Here is a 23,309-nt window from a genome sequence, read left to right on the forward strand (position 1 = left end):
CGCATTTCCTCTTTCCAGCTCTGGGTCAGAATCCATTTGGAAAATATATTTTGAGGAATTTCAGGCTTTTTCAATATTTCAGGAAAGGCAAAGTGTCCTAACAAAATGCCCACAAGAAGGACAAAGAGGACAAAGAAATATTTCAGATATGTCATTCTTGTTACATAGCCAATCTTCATCCAAAAGTCCTAACTATCTGCCAGAATCTGACTTTACTGCATAATTTCACATAAGAATTATGAATGAGCTTTTATCCTTTAGGAGTGCTGAAAAAAAAACTTGAAAATAGACAAGCATAAAGTTTTACATTTAGAAAACAAATTAAAAGAAAACAATTGCAATATATCTCAATAGATTTAAATGAAATTCATGAGTTTTTAATGGGGTAACACAACTGATATCAATGAAGTTGAAGAAATAGTTATAGACTATTTGCATAAATAGATAGTGGAGTGTTCAGAGACCTGAATTCTAATTCTGAACCCAGTAATGATGTGTACATTTTGTATCAGCCATTTCACCTCTGGCTGTCTCAGTTATCTCCTGTGAAAAATTAGATAATAATACTCACCCATCTTAGCGAAGAGTTTTGATATCCACAGAGAAAAGAACTATAAAATTTCAAATTATTTTAACTAATTAGCAATCATTTATCTTCTAAAAATTAAGACTATCATAGTTTTCATTATAAATTAATTCCTATCTGGAAAATGCTTTAGGCTGAAAGAGGATATGAACATTTCCACTTGTGTTGATATCTGGGTTCTAGTTAAAGAAAGATACTGCAATGTCCTCTGTGCACATTTTTGTGATGGCATTCAAGTACTGAGCCAAAGCAAATTCTGAATTTAAGGACTCAGAAGAGGCTTAAGGGGATAACTTTGGCTGCAGATTCTGGGTTTCATTAATTGGCTGATCCTGAAAACTCTTGTGCAGGCTCACCATGACAAAGGCATGCATCTCCCTGAATGTTGATTTTATTTTCCTGGAGGGAGTTGGCAAGGCTTTTTTTGCAGCAGATTTCCTAAATCAGAAAAATTTAAGCCTTTTGATACTGAAAACTGAGACACTGATAAGTAGAATTGGTGTGACAAGTCTAGTGAGAAAAAAAAAGTCAGCAATCATAATTTTTCTGCTAATGACTGACCAGGGCAGTAAATTTTCCTCCAAGTCCTAGTAAATCAAGACACTGACTTGAACTGATCCACATCAATTTCATAATTTCCAAGAACTCAGGAACTCATTCCAAGTCAGAACTGAATTCAAATTATCCTTGTTTCAGAGGACAGTGCTAGAAGCTGGGAATTTCAGCGAATTTCCACTTTCTTCCAAATTGCCTTTTTCTTAGCTATGTTCTCAAAAGCCACAGAATGGAGAAAATGTGTTCATTCAGGTGTGTAACTTCAGTTATTTCAAAACTGAAATGTTTGTCAATTTTGGTGCCACACAGAATCTTTATATTTGGAAGCCTCTCAAAAATTCTCAGTAAATTTGGATATTAAGTGATTTCTCATCTCAGACATATTGTCTCATTTATTCAAAATACAGCATAATTAAATCAAATGAGTGTTTATTTGCTAACACGTAAACAAATTCAGCGAGATGACACCACTTTCTTTCTATTTTGTCATCCTACACTTTTCTTCTTTCCAGAAAAAAGATGTTTAAATGTGTAAGCCTCATATGCAGTTCTTGCCTTCATAAACACTGAGACTGACACTTCAACTGCATTAAATACAGGAAATTAAATAATGATCAAAATGCAGCCTACAGTTTTACTTGAGAGAACAGAACATATCTAACAGTTATTTTAAGCTGTCTCTTCCCCATCATTAACTGTTTTTAATGTTTTTAAGCACACATTAAGTGTGCTTAAATGACATCACCTATCAGCTTTTACATCCACAGAAGAGTGATTATCAGTTTGGACCACGAATTCAGTTTATATAGAAATAGAGAACTATTACTGCAGAATAAAACTGCAGTGCTATTAGTACTAGCAATAAGCAAGAGATTTAAAAATTATCTCTACATTGTGCTACTTCTGCAGGATTTTATTTTTCTGATTAATTCCAAACAAAAAAGAACACTTGTTCTTTCTTTCAGGAGAAATTGTATTATTCCTTTAGTTGTTTTCATGTTTTCATTCCACATGAAGGAACTCAGCTTGTCCCAGGAATTCCAACCCTGACTCCTCTTAGCACTGCACTGTGAGCCTTCCAGGCTGCACTCTCTGCACTTTCTGACCCAGGGCTAGCACTGGTCTAAAACACAGCTGCAGCATTTGGGTTTCATGTGGAGTATCTGCCATGAGGAACTCCATACTGATCGTCTCTTCCAGGGTGAGGCATCTTCTTCAAGTCTAGCTCTGCTCTGGATGTGTCAGGTTTCTTCTCATCTGCCAAGTCCTGTTTCTTTAACTCACTTTCAAACATGGTCTCCTCAGCACTTTTTTCTGAATCTTTAATTTCTTTTTGAAAAACAGCAGACCATAGAACATCTCTCTCAGTACTCCTTTTTGCCTTCAGACCACATCAGAGTACATCAGCAATTTACTGAGCTGCTGATAAATACAAAATGGGCAAACAGGAGAGTCTTGCAAAACTTACTTTCATTTTAAAAAATTAAAACCAAAGTCTTATATACAGAAATAAAAATATCCAAGTGTAAATCAGGCATAAAAACCAGTGCTGTCTGTATATCACTATCCATCAACACTAGAAAATTAGTAATAAAAGTCAGTTTAGGCAATCAATCTAAGATCCCATGGAAAAAATAAAAAGTAGTAGAGAATATGGCTGCTCTTACAACATCTTGAAGACTTGAGAGCAAGGAGAATAACAAAAAGCATCAATTCTCACAGCAGTTAAGTATATAAATTATTCACTAGTCAGAGACTGAGACAGCAAGGATAAAGCTACAAAGCTATAAAGGATCTAGACACATTATCATAACCCTATTGTCTCCCTTCTCCCTCATCAGAGAGAGAAAAGAGATGGACTGAAGCCCTGCTATTGTTTTCCTCACTATTACTATGTTGCACACATGCAAAGTATTTTCCTATTTCATTAGGAGAAATAAACCTAACTCTAATTTATAATCTTACACCTAAAGTAGCCCTGTGTATGATCCACATATTCTAGCTCTGCCACATGCAAGCAAAAGTTTCAAGTCTATTAAAGCCTGCCCTGTGAATAAAAGTTACGAGGTTCCTACTAAGCAGAAATAAGAGCAGGTGACATCACCAGTTACTTATTAACTTACAGTGTAAAGAAAAGTCATAAAAATGAGTATGAGAGGAGTACCACAAATGCAACAGGCAAAAAAATTAACTGCCTCACACGTGGTGAAGAAAACCCGAGTCCCACACTTCAGATTAAGTACGGGACGGTCTATCCCTGCTGCACGACACTGATTCCCGTTTAACGGGGGTAGCAGAGGGCAGGCAGGGGACACCTGGCGCTCCGCAGGGCGGGCAGGGGAGGGAGCCTCAGCGGGGCCTGGGGACGGTGCGGGCACAGAGCGGCCCCGGGGGGCGCCGCCGCTGCGGGGCCGTGAGGAGCGGGGCTACAGGGAACACCCCACGGCACCCGCGGGCCCTCCGTAGGGCGGCTGTGCCCGGAGCGGCCGCGACCTCCCCACAGCCCCGGTACCTGGGCCCGGAGCGGCCCGGCCTCCCCACAGCCCCGGTACCTGGGCCCGGAGCGGCCCGGCCTCCCCACAGCCCCGGTACCTGGGCCCGCTCCGCCGCCGCGCTCCCGTCTCCAGGCAACCGCGGCGGCGGCGCAGCGCCCCGGGAGCGCAGCCAGCGGGCGGGTCGGCGGCGCTACCGGGCCAATTGCGGGGGTTGGTGGTTTACTTTGGGTTGTTCGGGTTTTTTCTTTAAAGAAACCTCTGCTGTGGCCACGGCTGCGGTCCTTTCAGAACTCAGCGGGAAAATTAAATTAGCGACAGGTCTAGAGGAGACAGTCTTGAGCTGCGCCAGAGGAGGTTTAGGTTGGACATTAGGAAGAATTTCTTCACAGAAGGATTATTAGATATTGGCATGGGCTGTCCAGGGAGATGATGGGATCACTGTCCCCGGAGGTGTTTAAGGAAAGACTGGACGAAGCACTCAGTGCCCTAGTCTAGTTGACATGAGGGTGTTCGGTCACTGACCGGACACGATGATCCCGGAGGTCTTTTCCAACCGAACCGATTCTGTGATTCCGTGAATTCCCCAGATGTTCTTCCCGCCCGCAGTCTTTAGCATGCGCTCTCGTGCGCCCCTCGCTTGGGGCGCGCTGCCCTGGGCGACGCAGCTCGGCTAACTTCCCATACACCTGTGTGTTCGGGATATATATATATATATAACACTTTGATACAATAAATGCATGTTTTGGAATACATATTTTTCATTTGAGATAGACAGATAGATAGATAGATAGATAGATAGATAGATAGATAGATAGATAGAAGGCAGTTCTTGAAACAGCCGGCTGGTATTTTGTCTGGCGTTCCGGCGGAGGGTGCAGGTACAGAGGGAGGGGACTTCAGCCGGAGGCAGCGGCCGGCCCAGGGACAGGTGCCACGGAAGGGGAGGGACAGTGGGCGCGACGTCCCCGGGCGGAGGAGGAGGAGGAGGAGGAGAGCGCGCCATGGCTCAGCGCGGGCGCTGCCGGTGGGCGCTGCTGCTGGCCTGGCTGCCGGCCGGTGAGTGCGGCCCGGGGCTCACGGCGCCCTCCGGAACTGCGACCCACCCTGCCCCGGGACACCCCCGCGGCGCAGGGGCCGGGACTCGGGAGGCGCCCTCGGGTTTCTCCCGGGGTTAAGGAGGCGTGGGGTCGGGGGAGCGGCGGCGGCCCCGCGGTGAGGGGAAGGGGCGGCCCGGTCCGGCCGGACGCCGTTCCCCCGTGGTGCCCTCTCCCGCCCGCGGGGCTCTCCCGAGCTCGGCGCGAAGCCGTGCGGAGACGAGTTTCGCTTCCCAAAGGTGCGGCTGACCTCTCTCCTAGGAGGAAGTGGCCTCCTGCTTCCTGGCAGCCTCCAGTATCGGTCGCATGCGGCCAGCTCGGCTGGGACCTGGGCGCTGGGCATGGACATGGGGGGATCCCCTTTGGCCTCTCGTAAACGCCCAGCCGAGGTTTTGCTGCTGGCTCAGGAGCCTCAACCTCTTGGGGATTTCTGGGGTAGCTGCAGTGCTGCTGCACCTGCTGGGCCACCTGCTCGTGTGGGGAGCAGGAGCTCACCTCCCTGCCCATGGGCAGCCCTCAGCCGGCAGTGTTCATTCTGTCAAGCTTTGTGGGTCGACCGAGTCTAAACTCCTCTTGGAAATAAAGCGGTCATTCTGCTTCTTGGATACCTGGGTCTTGGCTGATGATACGTCTTTAAAGTTCGGTTTTTCACAGAGAACCACTGAAGGAAGCAAAAAAGTATGGAGGGTATGCTTGTTTATTGTCTTGCTTGACAGCTGTGTTCCTGGGAGATGCTCTAGCCAAAACTTGGCTACACTGGCTCCAGAGCTTCGTGTCTTCACTGCAAAGCCATAGATGTAGCCAAAACTTACTAGATTGGTGGCGTCCATAGTTGTTCTTTCCAACCAGGATAAGAAAGATAGTGTCCTGCAGTGGAGTAATGCAGTCCACATTTAGGACGCAGCCTTAATATCACAACTTTTTAGTTTTCTTGGAGGAGGTTAATAGGAAACATTGAACATGCAGCAACATCTGACTGTTCGCTGGGGAGGAACAGTAGGTTTTCAACCTTTTTAGAAAATAAGGAACTTACCCTTCAACTCTGGCTGTTTTGCCAGAGGTAGTGAGAAAGCATCCTTTCCATAAAGAGATGTGAGTTTTGTTAGTAAAAAGCATACAGTGGTTTTGAATGTTTTATTCTTGCCAGAGAGATACTGTTATGGGAAATCTGTGGAAAACGTTCTGTTCCCATGAGCCTTGACAAGTCAGAATTCATATGGGTTTCATTTAATTGACACTGAGATCACAGTTTTGCCAGTCTTGAGAGTTTGAATTGGTTTCTTGTGATTTTCTGCATTAAGACCCCGGAGTCAGCTATTTCACAGCGAAAGCTGAAACAAGATGTGTTGAACTACAGTGCTTTTGAATAAGAGCAACTGTAACTACCTGTCAGCAGTCTGAACCTTGCAGTGCTACAGCATTGTAAAAACCTGTTTTATCTAGAGGTTTGTACACCTGCTGGTCTTTCTGTGTTTAAGTGTCTGTATGTATATCTTATTTTTCAGGAAAGCCTTGGATTCAGCGGGTTCCCTGTGTTTGTGTGGTATTCTTTAGGCAAATGAGTTTGCTCTGCTTGTGCTTTCAGTTGGCTGACAAGGAGTCCCATTTCAAACCAGAAACTGAGCAGGTGCTGCATTGACAATACCCTACTGCAGAACGACTTGTTGAGGCAGCATGCACCACTGCAGCATCTTTTCCACAGTGTGGAAATTGTGAGAGCTCATATTTGCCTGGAATGTAGCATGGAGGTGGCAGCCTAAAAGGACACTGAAAGATGCTTGACAAAGAGTGAGGTTTGCAGTTGTGGTCCAGATGTTACTACATAGCAGTAGCAACTTGTTCTCTTGCTCTCATCCTGAAAATATAGACTAGAGGGGAAATCTTTGAGTATATGATAAAAATCAAGTGTTGATTCATGGAGACCTGTACAGTTGGTACCTTCAAGCATCCCACTTTCTTTCCTGCCTTTCCTGCTGTCGTGCTCTGCAATTAAGAAGGAACTAGTACAGCACTGCAATCCCTGCCTGGTTCTCTGGCATGTATTCCAAACAGGGCATCCCACACTTGCCCTGCACTGTTTGTATTCCCTTATCAAAGGCAACTGGTGATAACTTTGCTATTGTTAATGACAAGCACAACATGCTGTACTATCACAGTTTAAATAAGATAGAGATGTTTCTGGAGTATAGCTGAACTACAGCATAGCTTATGAGAAACTTTGTAAATCCTTCTTGAGTATGTTCAGCCGCTTAGATGGAAAGTGCTGTGGAGGCTGTTAGAATGAATACATAACAAAGACATAATGATAGCTTAATTTTAAAGGAAAAAAGGGGGTAATTCATGTGTGCTGTTCTGAAGTGGTGATAAACAATTAACTGCAGTGCTATGCCTGAAAGTTGTATTGTCTTAATCCTGGTGATCACTAGATAACATTTGATGAGTGTCTGAGCAAGATCTGATACAATTCATTCGGTGTTTATACAAACATAAGGCGCTGCAGAACTTTTCTGATTAGGATTAAAAGACAAAGAAGTCCATCCCATGTGCTTCTGGGACAGTTTTCCCTATGTAGAAGGAGAACACAGAGTGATGTGCTGCACAATGGCTCCTCATGCTTTGGAGAAAATAATTCAGTCCATAAAGAGGACTGAATGAAGATTTCTTCTGTCAGGGAAAGATGGAGCTCCTGTTCTAACCAGGGTTTGTAACCCTGGATGACTTCACCAGAGGAGCTGGGAGGTCTATAGGTGCAGGTCCTGGATGGGGCCAAAGGAGATGTACTTGGGTCATTGCTCTGGTGCAGATGGTGTGATGGGAGGCCTGAGGAGTCTGTGGCCTGACGGTCTCCTGTGTTCTTGTTTGCAGGTTGCCTCTCGCTCCTGGTGACAGTGCAGGATGTCGAGCGTTACACCACCTTATTTGCCACTGTCATCCTCAAGTGTGACTACAGCACCTCGGCACAGCTGCAAGACGTGGTGGTGACCTGGCGCTTCAAATCCTTCTGCAAGGACCCCATCTTTGACTACTACTCAGCCTGTAAGTGTCAGGCTCATCTTCCAAGGAATCCCCCTTCAAGTGGGAAGAAAGAGGAAGGTAGACTCACTAGGGTAGTACAGGCTTTTGACCCCTTCCTATGCAAAAACCAGGTCGTGACATTTCTCTGCAGTCCCAGGAAATGCAGGTCATGTCTGTGATTTCCTTTGAAATGTCAAAGCCTTATGAGATCATAGAAATCCCAACCAAAGCAGCTCTTTTGTCCTCCTTGTCATCGACTCAGAATACCGGACAGTTCAGCTGTGGTTGACACAAGTCGATCTTGGAAGCCCTGTCTTACGCTTCAGCATGTTTGAAAGCAAGGACCCTGCAACAAGTGGGCTTTAGGATTCCATGGGGGACCTGTGATTGGAGGTGGATACCTGTGACCAGATGTTACTGATTTTAGGAAATAGAAGAAACACATACATTTTGAAGGGCATGAAGACTTCTAAGTAATAGCATTTAGTAGTGGTGGGAGCACTTCATGTGCAGACATTCTGGTGCAGGCAGCCTTAATTCAGGGGCATTTAATATGGTACACAAACTGCATCCCAGGATAACTGCTTGGTCCAAAAAGAGGGTGATGATCCCTCTGTGTTTAGTGTTGGTGTGACCTCAGCTGGAGTATTGTATGTGATTCAGGGTCCCAGGATTTGAGGATATTAAGGTACTTGAATTCATACAGAGGAGGGCAACAAGGCTGATAAAAGGCCTGGAAGACATATCCTGTGAGGAGCAGCTAAGAACTTTGTGTTTGTCTAGTTCAGGAAAAAGGAGACTGAGGGGTGACCTCATTGGTCCCCCTGAGAAGGGGAAGTGAAGAGGGAGATGCTGCTCTCCTCTCCCGAGTATCCAGTGATAGGATGTATGGGAATGGCTCGATACTACATCAGTAGGATACTGCTTTACATTTTAGTCAATCCTGAAGTGATCAGACAGTTGGACTAGATAACCTTTGTACATCCCTGCCAACTGAACTATTCTGCTCTGTTCTGTTTTTTGTAAACCCTGCAAAATGTTTAGGTAGCCAGCCATAGCATAACTGTACACTTAGAACTGAGCTCACAGTGGGTACTTGGTGCCCAAACTCTCCTTTATGCAATCTGGATGGGTTAGGTAGGCATGTTATCAAATGCTCTACAGCCTAGTCCCCAAGCAGGTGGGTCCCTGGCTCAGCTGATCCCAGCAGAATGTGAGTGCTTTTAGCCCAGGCTCAAGCTAATAGTCCCCAAAAGGGACTTCATGCTCCATTTTAGGTATAGCAATGAAAGAGCCTTTGACAAGCTTTGCACTCATCTCTCTTCACTGCAAGCTCTTTACAGAAAATGCTGACTGAATCAGCCATTTCCCCAAATCTCAACTCCTAAATACTTGAAAATTCAATGTTGGTTTATGATGTGAGTCTGTCAGAAGGGTATTGTACAGAAATTGCCTCTAATCCTCCATTAATTCTCTTGCGTGTCTTTACATTTAATCTTTAGCTGGAATCAGATGATGGATTATTTTCTGTCTATGAGCTCCACAACATCTAATGGGATATAGGAGGGAAAGGGAGATAATCCATAGAGCAATTCATGTCTGGAGGTTTTGCTTGGTAGATAAACACCCTTTTGTTTTATTTCTAGTACTCCTGGGTGTTTTATGACTTTTTTCCTTTCAGCTTCATACTGGGAGCTGCCTTCCAGCCTACCACCATTAGCTTCTTTCTACTGTTGTTTTTTTCAGTTGTGAGTACAGGAGGCATCTCCTCTGCAGGTCCTGCATTCTCAAAATCTCTGCCATTCCTGTGGCTCTACCTCTGTTTGTTTTTGAGTACTCCAAAGCAACTTACTGGTTTGAAGCCATGGTTTGTATTGTTAAATCAAAGCAATTGCACACAATGTACTCAAGAATTTCTCTACTGCTCACAAGAGGATAGAAATTGGTCTTTTGAAATAACTTTTGCCATCTCTGATGACATGTGTTTGTAGCATACCAGGCTGGTTTAGCCCTTGGCCAGGACCCCTCAAATGACTGCAATGACAGCCAGCGGAAGGTGCGCATTGTCATCCAGAAATATGGGCAGAAGGACCCTGTGCTGGGCATCGACTACCAGCAGCGAAAGATCACCATTCAGAACCGTGAGTGACCTCCCAGGCAGGCAGTGGGTCTGCTAAGTGAAGAGAAGCATAAACATGGTTAATGTCATCTGTAGCTTATATACTGCACATGGTAATGGCATAAGAGCAGTGAAGGGCCCTGTCCCCCGCTGGCCTGAGGGTGTTTGGAGGCAATACAATGTAAGGCTGAGCTGAGGATGCCAGAGCATTTTGCTGAAGAACACAACAGCTGAGGGGCACAGAGGCTAGAAAAAAACTGTTAATTCTTTCAAGTACTGCATAATTGTCCAGGTGTGTTATATGCTCCCTGCTGTCCTTGGGGCAATAGATATTGCACCTGCCAGAAGAGCCATTGGGATTGCTGGCCTAAGAGAGACAGTGATCTGTGTTCCAAAACCAGTAGGGTTGGCTTCCAGCAACACAGAAAACATGCACTGGCAGTGAATACTGTTTGTAGGAGCTCTCAGTGGACTCAGATCACTCACCTTGTTTGAAGGTGATGGCTGTGCTTGAGAAGAGGGGATATGCAGTACTCTCTGTCTCCTGCAGGCAGAGGGCTCTTCTCAGGTGGAGCCTGAAAGTAGTGTCTTGTCAGTCACAAAGAGCCCACTGACCTCTCAGTCCCTCTCCCACAGGAGCAGACCTTGTCATCAGTGAGGTCATGTGGTGGGACCATGGCATGTACTACTGCACTGTGGAAGCACCAGGAGATACCTCAGGTGATGCGGACAAAGAAGTTAAGCTGATTGTTCTCCGTAAGTGCCTGTGCTTTGTTGCCAAGATGTCTCCTCCTGTTCTCCTCCACCTCAAGACATCTCCAGCGGTGGAGAGGTGCTCAGTAAGCTACCATGGCCAGATTCATCAGGATCAATCCTTTTTCTCCCTCTTTTTTTTCCCACAGACTGGCTCACAGTACTCCTCATCGTTCTTGGTGGCCTCCTCCTCCTTCTGCTGATCGGGATATGCTGGTGCCAGTGCTGCCCCCAGTATTGCTGCTGCCACATCCAGTGTGGCTGCTGTCCAACACGATGCTGCTGTAATCAGAAAGGTGAGGTTCAAGCAAATGTGCATCCATTTATGGTTTCTGTCAAGACAAAAGCTTGGCTGGGAGCTTGCTGAGCTCCACTTTCTCCCTTTTGCTAAGCATCCATATAAACTGAAACATTTATTTGGCCAATGTGACCTCCAAGACCAGCTAATCTGAAATTACAGGAGGGGATCTCCTCCTGATACATGGAATCAGTCTTGCTTCTCTGTGTCCAACTATCAAAAGTTTCTCCTCACTCACACCTTGTTACCAGCTTCTCTGACACCATCCAGGGCACAATCAATTCCCTTGTCTGAGTAGCTCAGGGCTTTCTTTCCTGTCTTATGGTTCATATGCCTGTGCATGTGAGAAAGGCAAGCAAATGTCTTGGTACTAGTCTCCAAATTAGCCTTACTTTCAAGTATGTTGCTCTGAGAAGAATTACATAAAAACTGGAAATTTTTTTATCTGCATGTTTTCTTCAGAGCTGTTCCTTCTACTACTAAAAGAAGGTTGGTTTGGCTTTCTTTGGGGAAGGAAGTGAGAAGAAGGTGGAGAAAGATGGTTTCCCTTGCTGGTCAGCCTTGCAAGTGCATTCTGAAGTTCTGAGGGTCAAAAGAAACTTCCTTGTCTTTGCTTTTATTAGTAATAAAGTTTCTACAGCCAGACCCTGTTCTTTTAATAAGGCTCCTGTTTGAATTTTGGCTGTTAATTTCATGTAACCTCTGCATTCCTGTAACTGAGACTTGATTAGCAACAAGTAGACTAGTCCCTCTGAAGCTTATACAGTCTGGCAGTAACAAAATACAACAAGTAAGTTTATTTATCATTGAAATCCCCAGGTTCTTCCCCAGATGCTACAAGTAGAGGATTTAGGAACAAGGATCTCTGTTTCAGGCTTACCTTTACCTTCAAAACAGCTATTTAGTACAGCTTGATTGTTAGTAAACTGAGAGTTTTAGATTTAAGCTTAATTTGCTTAGTCCTTGCAAAGAGTGAGCAGAACAACTCTTTTATTGCTAAAACCAAAACTAAACATTCGAGGCCTGACAGATTGTCATGTAAATTTTGTCGTGTTGAGGAGGCTATGGAAATCTGGCAGAAAAATCAGTTTCTGTGAAGGGGAAGAGAGGTGATGGAGATGGGAGACTCACACCTCCAGAATTCCTACTTCTCAGCAAAAAAGAGATTCAGAGTTTGTGTGAGCTCCGTTCTATTTTTCTGTGCTGCAGATTACAGCTTACTCCAGACTGCTGCTATTTCCTCCTGTTAAAGAGGAGGGATTCTTGCAGAGTTTTCTAAACTTCTCCGTGTTCATGAGAGAAAATACAGACAAGTCTAGCCTCCTTGACTGTATGCTGGATTCTGTGTCTGTAATTTACATCCAAGCTGCCTGCCCTCTGTATCCACTTCACAAAGGATCCATGTGGCTGATCCTCTCCGCTAATACTGCTAAACTGCTTCCCTTTACTTCCTCCTGCCTCTGACTTACTCTTTTTGCACTCCAAGAAATTAACTGGAGGCCTTAAAAACCACAAGACAGATTCAGGAGACATCTTGAAAACAGTGCTGAGGAATAACATTCCACACAGCTGAAGAGAAGGCAGAAATCCTCACCTGTGTACGATCACAGGGTGTGGGTGCTTCCTTCCCCGTTGTTGGCCACTAGAGGACAGCGTGGATCTGCTGAACAGTCACAGGTGCCAGTGAGGCAGGATGATCGTGGTGCTGTGAATTACGCCATTAACGAGCATGGGTTTGAACCGTGCAGTAAAAGGAGTGCATTGTCTGAGTAATTCAGGACTGATGTACAGAAATATTAGAAATGCCCCAGGAGCAAGCCAATTACACTCCCTGTGGAAAACTCTGAGAAAAGCCCATCAGAGTAAATACATGGACAACCTCCTTCTGTTCTTCTTTGTTCCTTTTCTGCTGTGGACTTCTTCCAGTAATGAATCAGGGAAAACTAGGATATACTTGCACCTGGGTATCACTAAGTTGCAAAATATTCTATTTTTAAAATTGGTCCAGCAGCTGTTAAAGTCTGTCAAAGGTGAAGAACAGATTTTTCCAACAGAGAGTAAGTGGAGGGAGCAACACAACTTTCTGGCAAAGCAGCATAGGAGTTTTGGAATTAGGGTGAATCTGACCTTCCTCAGATAAATATGTTCACTTTAAAAAGATGGGTAACTTCAGTTTTGCAGATGGGAAATCAGAATATATATTGGATTCAAATTGGAAGGCAAAGTATCTGGGGAAGGAAGAAGGGCTGGTGGTAATAAAGGAAGACTAGGGCTAATTCTGGATTTGTTCAGCTGTAGGGAGAAATCAGAAAATGACAGGGACAGGATGACTTTGGTCCTAGTGACAGCCTTCCTACCTTAAGAGGGAAAATGCTAATCAGGTGTGCCTATAGGTGCTGGATCTGTTACTCAGGCAAAGACCCAGGTCAAAACCCCAGGACGTATACTCAGCAGACTCTTAAGACATTGTCAAGGTAATAACTGGAGGAATGGGAGAGAGAGAGATAAGGCCTTCCCCTTCTATTTATCCCTTTTCTTTGTATTCTTTCTCTTATCCTCTAAATTTGAAAGGTAAACTGGAAGGATATCCCTTGGGACAAAAAAAAAAAAAAAAAAATCAAGTTTGACATAAAGTTCTTGGAAGCTGCTACCTCAGACCACACAGCTTTGAGGATATCAGGTTATTAGGATTAAAACCCCTGAAGTTTCCGGCTTTGTAGTTCCCTCTGGTTGAAGCCAGACTGGGGATAGGGAGAGAGTTTGCAGTGGAGAATTAAGTGGAGCTGCATGAACTGTGGAGAAAAGGAAGGATGTGTTGAGGGGCATGGTCAGTCCCTCTTTTGCTGCAAGTGGTGCTCTGGATAAATCCAGTGAAACAGCTGAAGGAAGACATGTTTAATAATTGGAGTGCTACCTAAAGTGGAGAGCTCAGTCCCAAAGAGCGTGCAGTCTAAATGCTGCCTACTGCAGTGAACCCAGGGGACAGAATTAATTGGAGCTTAGCTGTAGCCTGGTTTCTTAAAGAAGTAAATCTTATGCAGTCAACTTGTCTGTCTATCCCTAGTCTCTTTCCCTCCAATAGCTTTTCATCAGCCAGCTTCAGCCAGATTAATCAGAGGGGTAAAAGTCTCAAAGGCAATTATGTTCCTATCTGTTTCTTGAACTGTAATGTTTTGTTCATGCCTGACCAGACAAGAGGCTGCAGTAAAAGTCACTTCTGAAACTCCAGGAAAGCCATAAAAGAGAAAAAGGCACTGTTGCTGAAAAGCTTCAGCCAGTAATAACATACAAACCAGGCTTTGTAAAGTCAGGGACTTGCAGAATATACTTGCTTCTAAACTTAAGTTTTGATTGTTTGTGGTAGAATAAATAAATTTCTGTAAGAAATTTCCCCAAAAGAAGCAGCAATGAGCTACGGTCTGAAGGCAAGTGAGCTTATCTGTGTTGAGGAGGTGAAATAGAAATGCTGAAAAAAGGGAAGTGAAATTGGAATCTGACTCCACAAATAGGGGTCTGGAGTTAGCAGCAGTGGAAACCCTGTGAAAGAGAAATTTCCACTGTTTGCTCTTTTGGCACCCTGGACATTACTGTTGAGAGCAGGAAGTTTTGTTTCTTCGCCACTTTGACCACACTGTCTTAGAGGATTTAATTTTAGCTGTCATTCTGAGGTAAATTATAGAGTGACAAGAAGAGTCGTCAAAAGACTAGAAAGGGAAAAGCTGGACAGTGCACCTCTGAGTGCCCTCTTTGTGAAACAGAGAGAAAATGATGAAGGGTAGAGTGGAAAATATGATCTGGACAGAACCCACATAATGGTGGCAAGGAAAGGTCTCATTTAGTGGGAAGTCAAAGCCAAAAGGGGAAGGGACCAGTGATGAGCTGAAAGAATTTTGAGAGAAAAAAAACTGTTTCATGTCTTGATGTATGAAACATTATTTCCCACCTTTCTGCAGCTCTACTCTGTAATGAAAGGGCAAGTGGAAGTTTTAACTTAGTTATGTGCTGCATACTTAATCATAGTGTTATTTGTTTCCCAGTTGTTGGGACTGGAATCAGAATGTTGGGCAGTAAAGCTTTTCTTCTGTTTTAGGTACTTTTTTGAAGATGTACAACTTTGCACTGGAATTCCCTGTGCTCTGTTTTACCTTGGTCATGGGGTGGAGAGAGATTTTAACTTTGTGAACTTCCTGTATCCAAAGGCTACAGCCTGTGAAGCAAAATGGTGTGCGATCTGCAAGCTGTGCCCTCTGGAGAGGTGCTGTAAGCTTTCTTTTTCTCTTACAGTACTGGAACGGCACCAGTTCATGAAGCGGGCTCAGGCACTTGCACCTTGGTTATCACCCAACATGTTCTACGGAGCTGGTGACAGGAACTCAAAACTTTCCTCTTACCAGCTGAACCCCCTGCTGCAACAAGGTGAGACTATGAGCATCATTGCAGAGGGAAATCAGGATGAGAAACAGGTAACTTGTTTGGGAAGTTCAGCATTGAGGCTTTAGCGTCTCTACCAGAAAAGAGAGCAAGATGTTCCTAGCATGACTGCATGTTCTAGAATGACAGCTCTGCCACAGCTACAGCACACCATAAACTTGTCCAGATGCATAAAAACAGCCTGTTAAGTGTCTTGCTGGGCTCAATGCTGGGTGAAGCAGTTTAATACTAACTAAGGTGTATCTGTGCTACACCCCAGCGACTGCAGGGTAAATATACCCAGCTTATCTTGCTTTGTGTGGCAGAGCAGGGTACTGTCTCTTTGTTCTGCTGTGCTGGTCACGGTCAACTCCTTATAGCCAAAACTGACATGACAAGTGAGGTGCCATTTGTTTGAGTTCTTATCAAATGTCTAGTCTTCAAGTGATTAAGGGCAAACTGCCTTCTGTGCAACAGATCTAGCCTGCATGCAGGAAAAAATGAAGGACTCTTCGTTAAGAACCAGGAAGAATTTTCTTCTCCATTTGTTGCTCATATCTGTACATATGTGTGTGTATGTGTGCATACATATAAAAATTTTCCTATTTTCATTTTCTTTTGCAGTATTTCTTCCAGTTCAATGAAATGCAAAAGGAAACACTATGGTCTTTCTCTGGTTATTTATAAATAAAATATGGTATCAGTGCTGTAGGAAAAAAATGTTCCTCTAAATACACAGACTATATTTCCAGGTATGCTGGGCTTCTTACCTCTGTACTGCCTAAAACATGTTAGGTCATGCTGCAGCTTATTACTTACTACTCTTTGCACCATACCTCATGTAGTCTGGATGTGCTGGTTGTGGTGCCTGGGACATGTGCAGCTCTTGCAGTGAGGTGGAGCAGGAGAAGAGAAGCAACTCAGCCAGGATCATGAGTACAGAAGGGCGTTCTCTTCAGTGTTTCCTCTTGACTTGCTGTGTTCTCCTGTGCTTTTATACTTAGATGTATCTCTGCAGAACAGTCTTCCACTGGTGCAGCCGCAAGCCCAGCCTTCCCATAAGAATGGTGTTTTGGACTATCTGGAGTCTGAAATCCAAAACCTGAACATGTCCCAGCTGCGGCCACCCTCCCACCAGCGGCAGGCTGTGCAGCCCAGCTTGCTGTCCTCGCTGGGCTCCGACATCGTGCCACCTCCTCTTGCCGACCACATCTCCTCCATCCATGGGAGCAGCAACTCCTCAAGGCCACAAAGAGCTGCCCGCACCCCCAGGCCCTGGGACTCTGCAGCAGAAGACAGAAGGGAAAACCAGAGGCGGCCCTTGCCTTCCAGTGGGGATTCTCATTCCAGCTACAGTCAGGAGCCCTGGGACAGGCAGCGAGAGGATCCTCCTCAGAGGCAGAGAACAGGTGGCTACAATGGCAGGCCCCAGCACTCCAGACGGGATGTGTCACCCCCACGCCAAGCTGAGAGAGGGAAGGGCAGCAGCAGCTTCTATCCAGAGGAGACCAAGGAGCGCTCCAGCCACCATCGTGCTGGTAGGCAGGAGCTCGGGGGAAGGCGAGAATACGAGCACCATTCTGGGAGGAGCAATTACTCTGGCCAGAACTGGCACAGCTACTCCCCCTCCTCTTCTCCCAGGGGCTCCTGGAGCTCCTCAGAAGAGCAAGTCCGTGTGCCGGTGTCAAACCGCAGGCGGAGGAACCGCAGGTCCCGGGAGTGGCCAGAAGAGAAACCCCCCAGTTACCGCTCCTTAGAAATCATCCCAGCTCAGGACAAGAAGCACAAAGGCAGCGCAGGGACCCGCTCGGTGAGTCAGCTGCCTCTGTGCTTTCCTATCTAAGGGAAAAGGTGGGGTTTAGGGAGTGAGAGGGAATGTCTTCTACTTTCTGTAGCCTGTTGTCTTTCAAACAGAGGCCAAGGAACAAGGAGTGCTCTGCACAGCATGGTTATGAAGAGGCTGCTGAGTACCCAGGCTGCTGAGGCTGCCTTTTCACAGGCACTGCCTGCATGTAGTGTATTCAGGGCAAATCAAAAAGTCACATCCCTGGAAGTGTTCCATGCCAAGCTGGATGGGGCCCTGAGCAAGTGGAAGGAGTCCCTGCCCAGGTGGGGGAATTGGAACCAGGTGATCTTTAAGGTCCCTTCCAACCCAAACCATGTTATGATTCTGAAATAAATTAAGTCCCCTACAGGGTGACATGTTATATTCCTGCACTGTCCAGTGGCTTTTGGGATCCTGTGTATATATTGGTGTTAAAATAGTGGTTCTGGTACTGACTGGGGAGAAAGCACTTCCAGACCAGGCAGCAGCATCCATCCTTCTGTAACCATCTCTGGTGCTGGTCTACTTCTGATTTCTTTTAAAATGTGGATGATATTTTTGAGATGGCACGTATGGGAAAACATCCATAAAGCTACATTAAATAGACTTTAAGGTCATGGGTGGCATGGATGAAAAATGTGTCTTTCTCCAGGCCAGGTGGAAGAGGATGACTCCTTTGTTGGGACTCCTGAGAACTGAACATACATTATGTGGGCAGTCAACAGCTACTGTTCACAGCTCTTCTTGTCAGTTTGCACTGGGATTAGACATTAGGTAGCAACCTAAGTGTGAAAAGCTGCATAACCAATAGCTAATCTCCAAATTAGACAGTGTATTCCCCCTGAAAAAATGAAGATTCTTTTAAATAAAAAAACGTTAAGTGTCCCTTATCACACATATGCAGAATTTTACAGGTTGGGAGTATTTTGAGGGGCTGTATGTTGCACATTACCATTTTCCCTTTTGTGTTGTGCAAGGAAGTGCAATTCTAGTTCCAGCTGGAATGTGTATATGTATAAATGGTTTTTGTTATGGTGCTCAGAGCAGGTAGGAAGACATAGGATTTTCTTTCATCATTCCTTGTTCTTGAATCTTTCATTTTCTTTTGCAGGACAGAGGAAGTTCCCACAGTGGAAGAAGCATAGTCATTTAATGTCAATACTGGAAGAACTAAGATTCCCACTGAACTCCTAGTTTTTCTACTATTTAGGTTGGCATGGCTGCTTTTGATTGAGCAGATAAACAGCAATAAAAGGTTGGGCTAAGTTCTAATGGGCTGAGGTTCATTAAAACATTCTAGTAGAAACAGCAGATTTTTTAAGTAAACAGTGTATTCCAGTCTTTGAAGAGAGATACCAGTTCTCCCAATTAAGTGCAGTGGCACTGCAAGGAGCCCAATCTGTAGAATGCTGGTGCAGGTTCCAATGTTCTCAGAGTTGTAAAGTCACAAGACAGGAGAATAATTTAGATTGGAAGAGGCCTCTGGAGGTCATCTGATCCAGTCCCCTGGGAGCTTTGTGGGGGGAGGTACAACATCTTTCTAAGGCCCTTTGTTGTGCTTCAGAATGTGTAATGTTTATTGCTTCTGCCTGGCTGCTCAGCATAGCTGGGACAGTGGCTTCCTTTTGTCCCCACTAAGCCTCTCTCCCAAACAGGAGGATCATGGTGTAATTAGGTCTCACTGGCATGTCTGCAAATTGTCAGCTTCTCTGCTCTTTACTGACTGAAAGAACCTGTTCTGCTTTGAGCTTAGACCTTAGTGCCTTAAGAGATACGTGTTCTAGCCTTTCATCCAGACTTGAATTTATTTGTAAACTTAAAGGGCTAAATTTACCAAGATTTGTTCTTCCCTACAGGGACTCAGCAAAGTATGACTACTCTCCTTTACACAATGGGCCAGAATTTCCTTCACCTCAAGGAAGCATGGTTTTGGTGAATATATTTTGCCTAAGCCATGTACTCTTTTCCATACATGTTATAGTCTTCCTTTCTTCTCCATGCCATGTATCATATACATGGGGTGGGATAAAGGACTCTGAAGAAGTCTTATAGTCACCATTTTTACTGCTGTCCTTGATCTTTACCCTGACACACCAACCCTGCATGTGTGGTGCATCTGATCTGGAACTGGATTGTAGGGTTTCCTCAGTTCTCATCCTGACTAGAATACAGAATTTCTCTGTGCTTTGAGTTGTGAAGGAGGACTTGTCATTTCTCCTTGATGAGATTAATCCACTGTTTTAATTTAAAATGTGCTAGAGAAAGAGAAGCTCTGTGGATGCTGGCTGTTTCCAGGAGAAACTGTCTTGCCAGAGGCACTTCCTGGCTTTAAGAGACTCCAGTTTGGCAAGGAGCTTTTGGAGAATCTTGTGAATTATTTTGTAACCCAGAGGCACTGGAGATTGGCCAGTACCAATGACTGTCTTGTCTAGCTTATTTCCCAGCCTGTGCCACATGGGACTCCTGCTACTGTTTGTTCTTTAATGTCCTAATTACTGATGTGCTTATACTTTTTCCTGGAAAACTTGGAGAGACTTTCACTTTGTCCACCTCCTTTTTTTTTCTTTTCTTTGGACAATGACAGGAAACATCACACTTTGAACAAATGGTCCTAGTTGGATATCCAATGCAGTTGCTGGTCAACACAGGGCTACTCCAGGGCTACTCCAATTCATCTTCCTACAGTTTCTTGGCTGAACATGCTTATTCATAATTCCTGCCTATGGAGATAAAGCAGAAGGACCAAGGAGCTTCTCTGGTTGACTTTGTTTCAGCACTGGAGGCCCAGTTTTTGAAGACAGAGGGTCTCTTTGCCCACAGCTGATGGCTATCACAATTTTTTTTTTTTTTTCAAGAGCTAAAAGAGTAACTCCAATGTTTGAGTTCAAGAAAGGAGGGCTGTAATTAGCATAGTACTTGTCTGCATTTAGGTCCAGACTGGACAATGTGAATTGACCCATGAGTCACATTTGAAATATAGGGAATTGTTTTTGCAGAACTTGCAAAGCTAGGATCATTCTTGAATTTATCAGCCACTGCTGTGGATCATTTTTTTCTAATTTTATGACGTGCTTAGGATTTTATGAACTACCTTTTTGTATGATGGGCTGGTATTTTTATTAGTTAAGAGACATTTATGATGACTGCAATGACAGAAAATTATATGGGGCTGCTTCTTCCAACACTAGCAACCACTTTTGACATTAGCTTTACCATCTGCTGACTTTTAGCAGACAGCCAGGGCCCTGCAGATTCTACCCTTGGAATCTGAATTGGTTACTTGGAATTTGACTCTCTCCTTGTGCCTCCAATAGGTTCATACATCATGCAACGGAACTTTTTCCTGTCCTAGGCCAAATGTCCAGGTTTCAGGAAAGGGCTGCCCCTTTCTCCATCAAAGAGTAGAGGCTATTTGAGACCTGTGGTGAGATCCCAAGATAGTTGCATGGAAGGAGTTCACTCTCCTTCACATTCAAATGTGTACAAGCCAACACATATCCAGCAAGTTTTCCCAAGAGCAAGAAGCTGCTTGCACTGCAAGACAACCAAGATGACTCTCTCTGTAACAGGAGCAGCTGCTGCAGCTGCTGGAGTATGAGCACGCTAACAGCAGTGGTGCTTCCTAATCTACACCTATGAAGGAGCCCTCCATCTTTATTTGTTCCTCTAGTCCCCATAATTGAGCTAGGGTGACAAATTGTAGGTTGTGAACACAATTCACAAATTGTGAAATATGAGAGTTTTTATCTATCATACTTGATTTCCTCTTCAGTCACTTTGTTCATGTTTATAGAAACATAAAACAAAACTCTTCAGGGAAAATTGATTGTATCTCTGTGTTAATTCTGTAATTTCTTAAATTGTGACAAGAGTAGATTTGGTGATCCTGCAGGGAAGCAGAAATGATACCAGGCTTACTGGTCTGCAAACCACTGTGGTTCATAAAGCACCAGTTGGTGGGCTGTGAAATAACAACAAAGGAAATCTGTCTTTGCATGCTTTAGAGCTACAAGCGGACAGAAAGTGGGAAGGAAATAGGCTCAGCTTTAGTTGCTTGTTTCTGATTTTAATTGGCTATAAATGAAGCCCATTGTGGCAGCATTGCACAATACAATGTGGACCCTTTTCCAGTAAGATCACAGGGTCTTTGCCTTTTAAAGAGAGAGAGAGAACTGAGCACCTCCAATACAGCACACTGAAAGAAATAGCAGTAGGAAATATTCTAGCTTCATTCTTTCTACATTGCAATTTATTCATGATTCATTTTTTAGCCATTCCAGAGAGCTGATGTTCATATGTCATCTCATTCGTGATGGAAAAAGTTGAATATTTCACATCTGGGAGTTACTGCTATTCTAAACTTTTGTTCTTCTGTTCTTGTTGAAAGAACAAGGACTATGCCTTACCCCCAAAGAATGAATCTTCTGTCTCAGATAAAGTGCCTTCATAGCCACTAGTGTTTCCCTAATTTAAAATAATGTAATGAGTGAGCGACCATGCCACACAGGGCCAGATAAGGTCACCCATGCTACAGTCAGCTGCTTTCTACCTCAGACGAGAGATGCATAAGACAGATAAAGAATCATGTAATTTTTCTTTGATTAAGAGAATACTTGCAATATCTGGCTTTCTTGCTTATTTGCAGAGCACCCTGCCATTCTGGAATCCCATTCCAGGAATGGGGGGCAAGGCTGCTTCTGTGCAATCATTGATCTGGTCTTGGCAACTGCCCATTTGGCACTAGAAAGTGCTGAAACACCCAGTTGCTATCTCTGGGATTGTATTGATAATAGCACTGCCTAAAGGTAGGCTGACTTCAGGGCCGGGGAACTTGCCTTGTGTGATAACAGCCACAATGCAAAGCTCTGCAGCAGCATGAATCACCACACAGGGCAGCTAAGTCCCTTCTGTTACTACCTCCTGCAGCACATCAGTTTAAAACACCCATTCAGAGCATCCCATTTGTTGACCTGACATAAGAAAGAAATGACACTTGTAGTTATCTTAAATTAACCCCTCCAATTAATGACTGCTCATTCCTGTTTTCGCTAAGTGTAATGCCTATGATGTCCCTTGTGCTGGTCTTCTGAATGTTATTCCAGCTGTAAAAGAAGATTATAAATGTGTAGATTCTCTTCAATGAGTGTAAAATGTATAATTGAAATATAAGAGAACTTTCAACCAGTTGCTCTAGTGTGTTCTTCCTAGGCCATAAATTGCTTTTTAGTGTTTGTACCAGAAGTGGAACGGAAAAGCGTCTGTTCTTATTTCTTGAGTTAACCTTTTCACACATCAGTAAGAATCTTCTGTTGTTTTGGGGGTTTTTTTCGGACAAAAATGCAAAATTATTTGCTTGTATGTGGGATTTTTTCCCCCTTATTTTGGGACACTTTTTTTCCTTTGTTTTTCTAAGAAAAAAAGATCATTTGGATAAATACCTAGAGAATGGAAAAATGTCTGGAAACCACTGGCAGCCCTCTTCAATTATGTGACTCATTGTAGCTTGGCTGCCATATCTGTAAAATGAGAACCCTTACTGTTAGGTTCTAAAGCATTTGGAGCACCATGAGAGGAAAAGTCCTCCAGAAATCTTGTTTGGCTGATAAATTAAGATAGTGATTGAGCTTTTCTCACTTCCCACATGTGAGAGTCACCTAATAAATAAGTGGTCAACATAAGGATGGAAATCTCTTCGGTCTCTCACAGTAGGCCTAATTTCTGTCCTCCCATTCCCCCAGCTGATGCCCTTTATAGCTCAGTGTTGCAGCCTTTCTGTCTCTCACCCCTGTCTACATGTGCCAAACACAGGTGACAGCACCTACTGGAGACCCAAGGGGCACTTGGAAACAAGGTATGGGGAAACATTCCCTACAGCAGCAATGCAGCCACTTTCTGACTGGGACTGGGGAGCCTTGGGAGATGTTACCATAGCATCTTAAGAATGGTTTGTGTTGGAAGGGACCTTACAAGATCACCTCAACCACCCTGCCCCTGCCTTAGGCAGGGATACTTTCCACTAGACCATATTGCTCAAAGCCCCATCCAACCTGGCCTTGAGTACTTCCAGTGTCCACAACTTCTCTGAACAAGCTGTTCCAGTGTCTCACTACCCTCACAGTAAAGAATTCTTCCTTGCTTCCAATCTAAATCGACCCTCTC

The 23,309-nt window shown here is 44.3% G+C and overlaps 1 protein-coding gene across 3 annotated transcripts; it reads left to right on the forward strand.

Moving 5' to 3' along the window:
- The first annotated feature begins 4,613 nt into the window (after positions 1-4,613).
- On the forward strand, positions 4,614-22,331 carry ILDR1 (immunoglobulin like domain containing receptor 1). Of its 3 annotated transcripts, none has more exons than XR_005954822.1 (9): positions 4,614-4,692; positions 7,596-7,766; positions 9,737-9,886; positions 10,501-10,620; positions 10,767-10,913; positions 15,200-15,331; positions 16,330-16,863; positions 16,967-17,135; positions 18,262-22,331. XR_005954822.1 is itself a non-coding variant. In XM_041464036.1 (8 exons), exons 1-8 carry the CDS (start codon positions 4,638-4,640, stop codon positions 18,301-18,303), a joined length of 1,623 nt encoding a protein of 540 aa, XP_041319970.1. In that variant the 5' UTR covers positions 4,614-4,637; the 3' UTR covers positions 18,304-22,331. The 3 variants fall into 3 exon arrangements, 1 of the variants encoding a protein (XP_041319970.1); XR_005954823.1 differs by having other exon boundaries at positions 17,021-17,135; XM_041464036.1 differs by having other exon boundaries at positions 16,330-17,135.
- The last annotated feature ends 978 nt before the right edge of the window (positions 22,332-23,309 follow it).

The sequence above is a fragment of the Pyrgilauda ruficollis genome, unplaced genomic scaffold (genome assembly GCF_017590135.1).
Source record: "Pyrgilauda ruficollis isolate IOZ18807 unplaced genomic scaffold, ASM1759013v1 scaffold17, whole genome shotgun sequence".
Lineage (NCBI taxonomy): Eukaryota > Metazoa > Chordata > Aves > Passeriformes > Passeridae > Pyrgilauda > Pyrgilauda ruficollis.

Bases quoted from the DNA above. Each gene is read 5' to 3' on its own strand.
- ILDR1 (XM_041464036.1), top strand. From the start codon at position 4,638: ATGGCTCAGCGCGGGCGCTGCCGGTGGGCGCTGCTGCTGGCCTGGCTG. The intron at 4,693-7,595 runs GTGAGTGCGGCC...TCTTGTTTGCAG, and splicing joins GCTGGCCTGGCTGCCGGCCG to GTTGCCTCTCGCTCCTGGTG. The intron at 7,767-9,736 runs GTAAGTGTCAGG...ATGTGTTTGTAG, and splicing joins CTTTGACTACTACTCAGCCT to CATACCAGGCTGGTTTAGCC.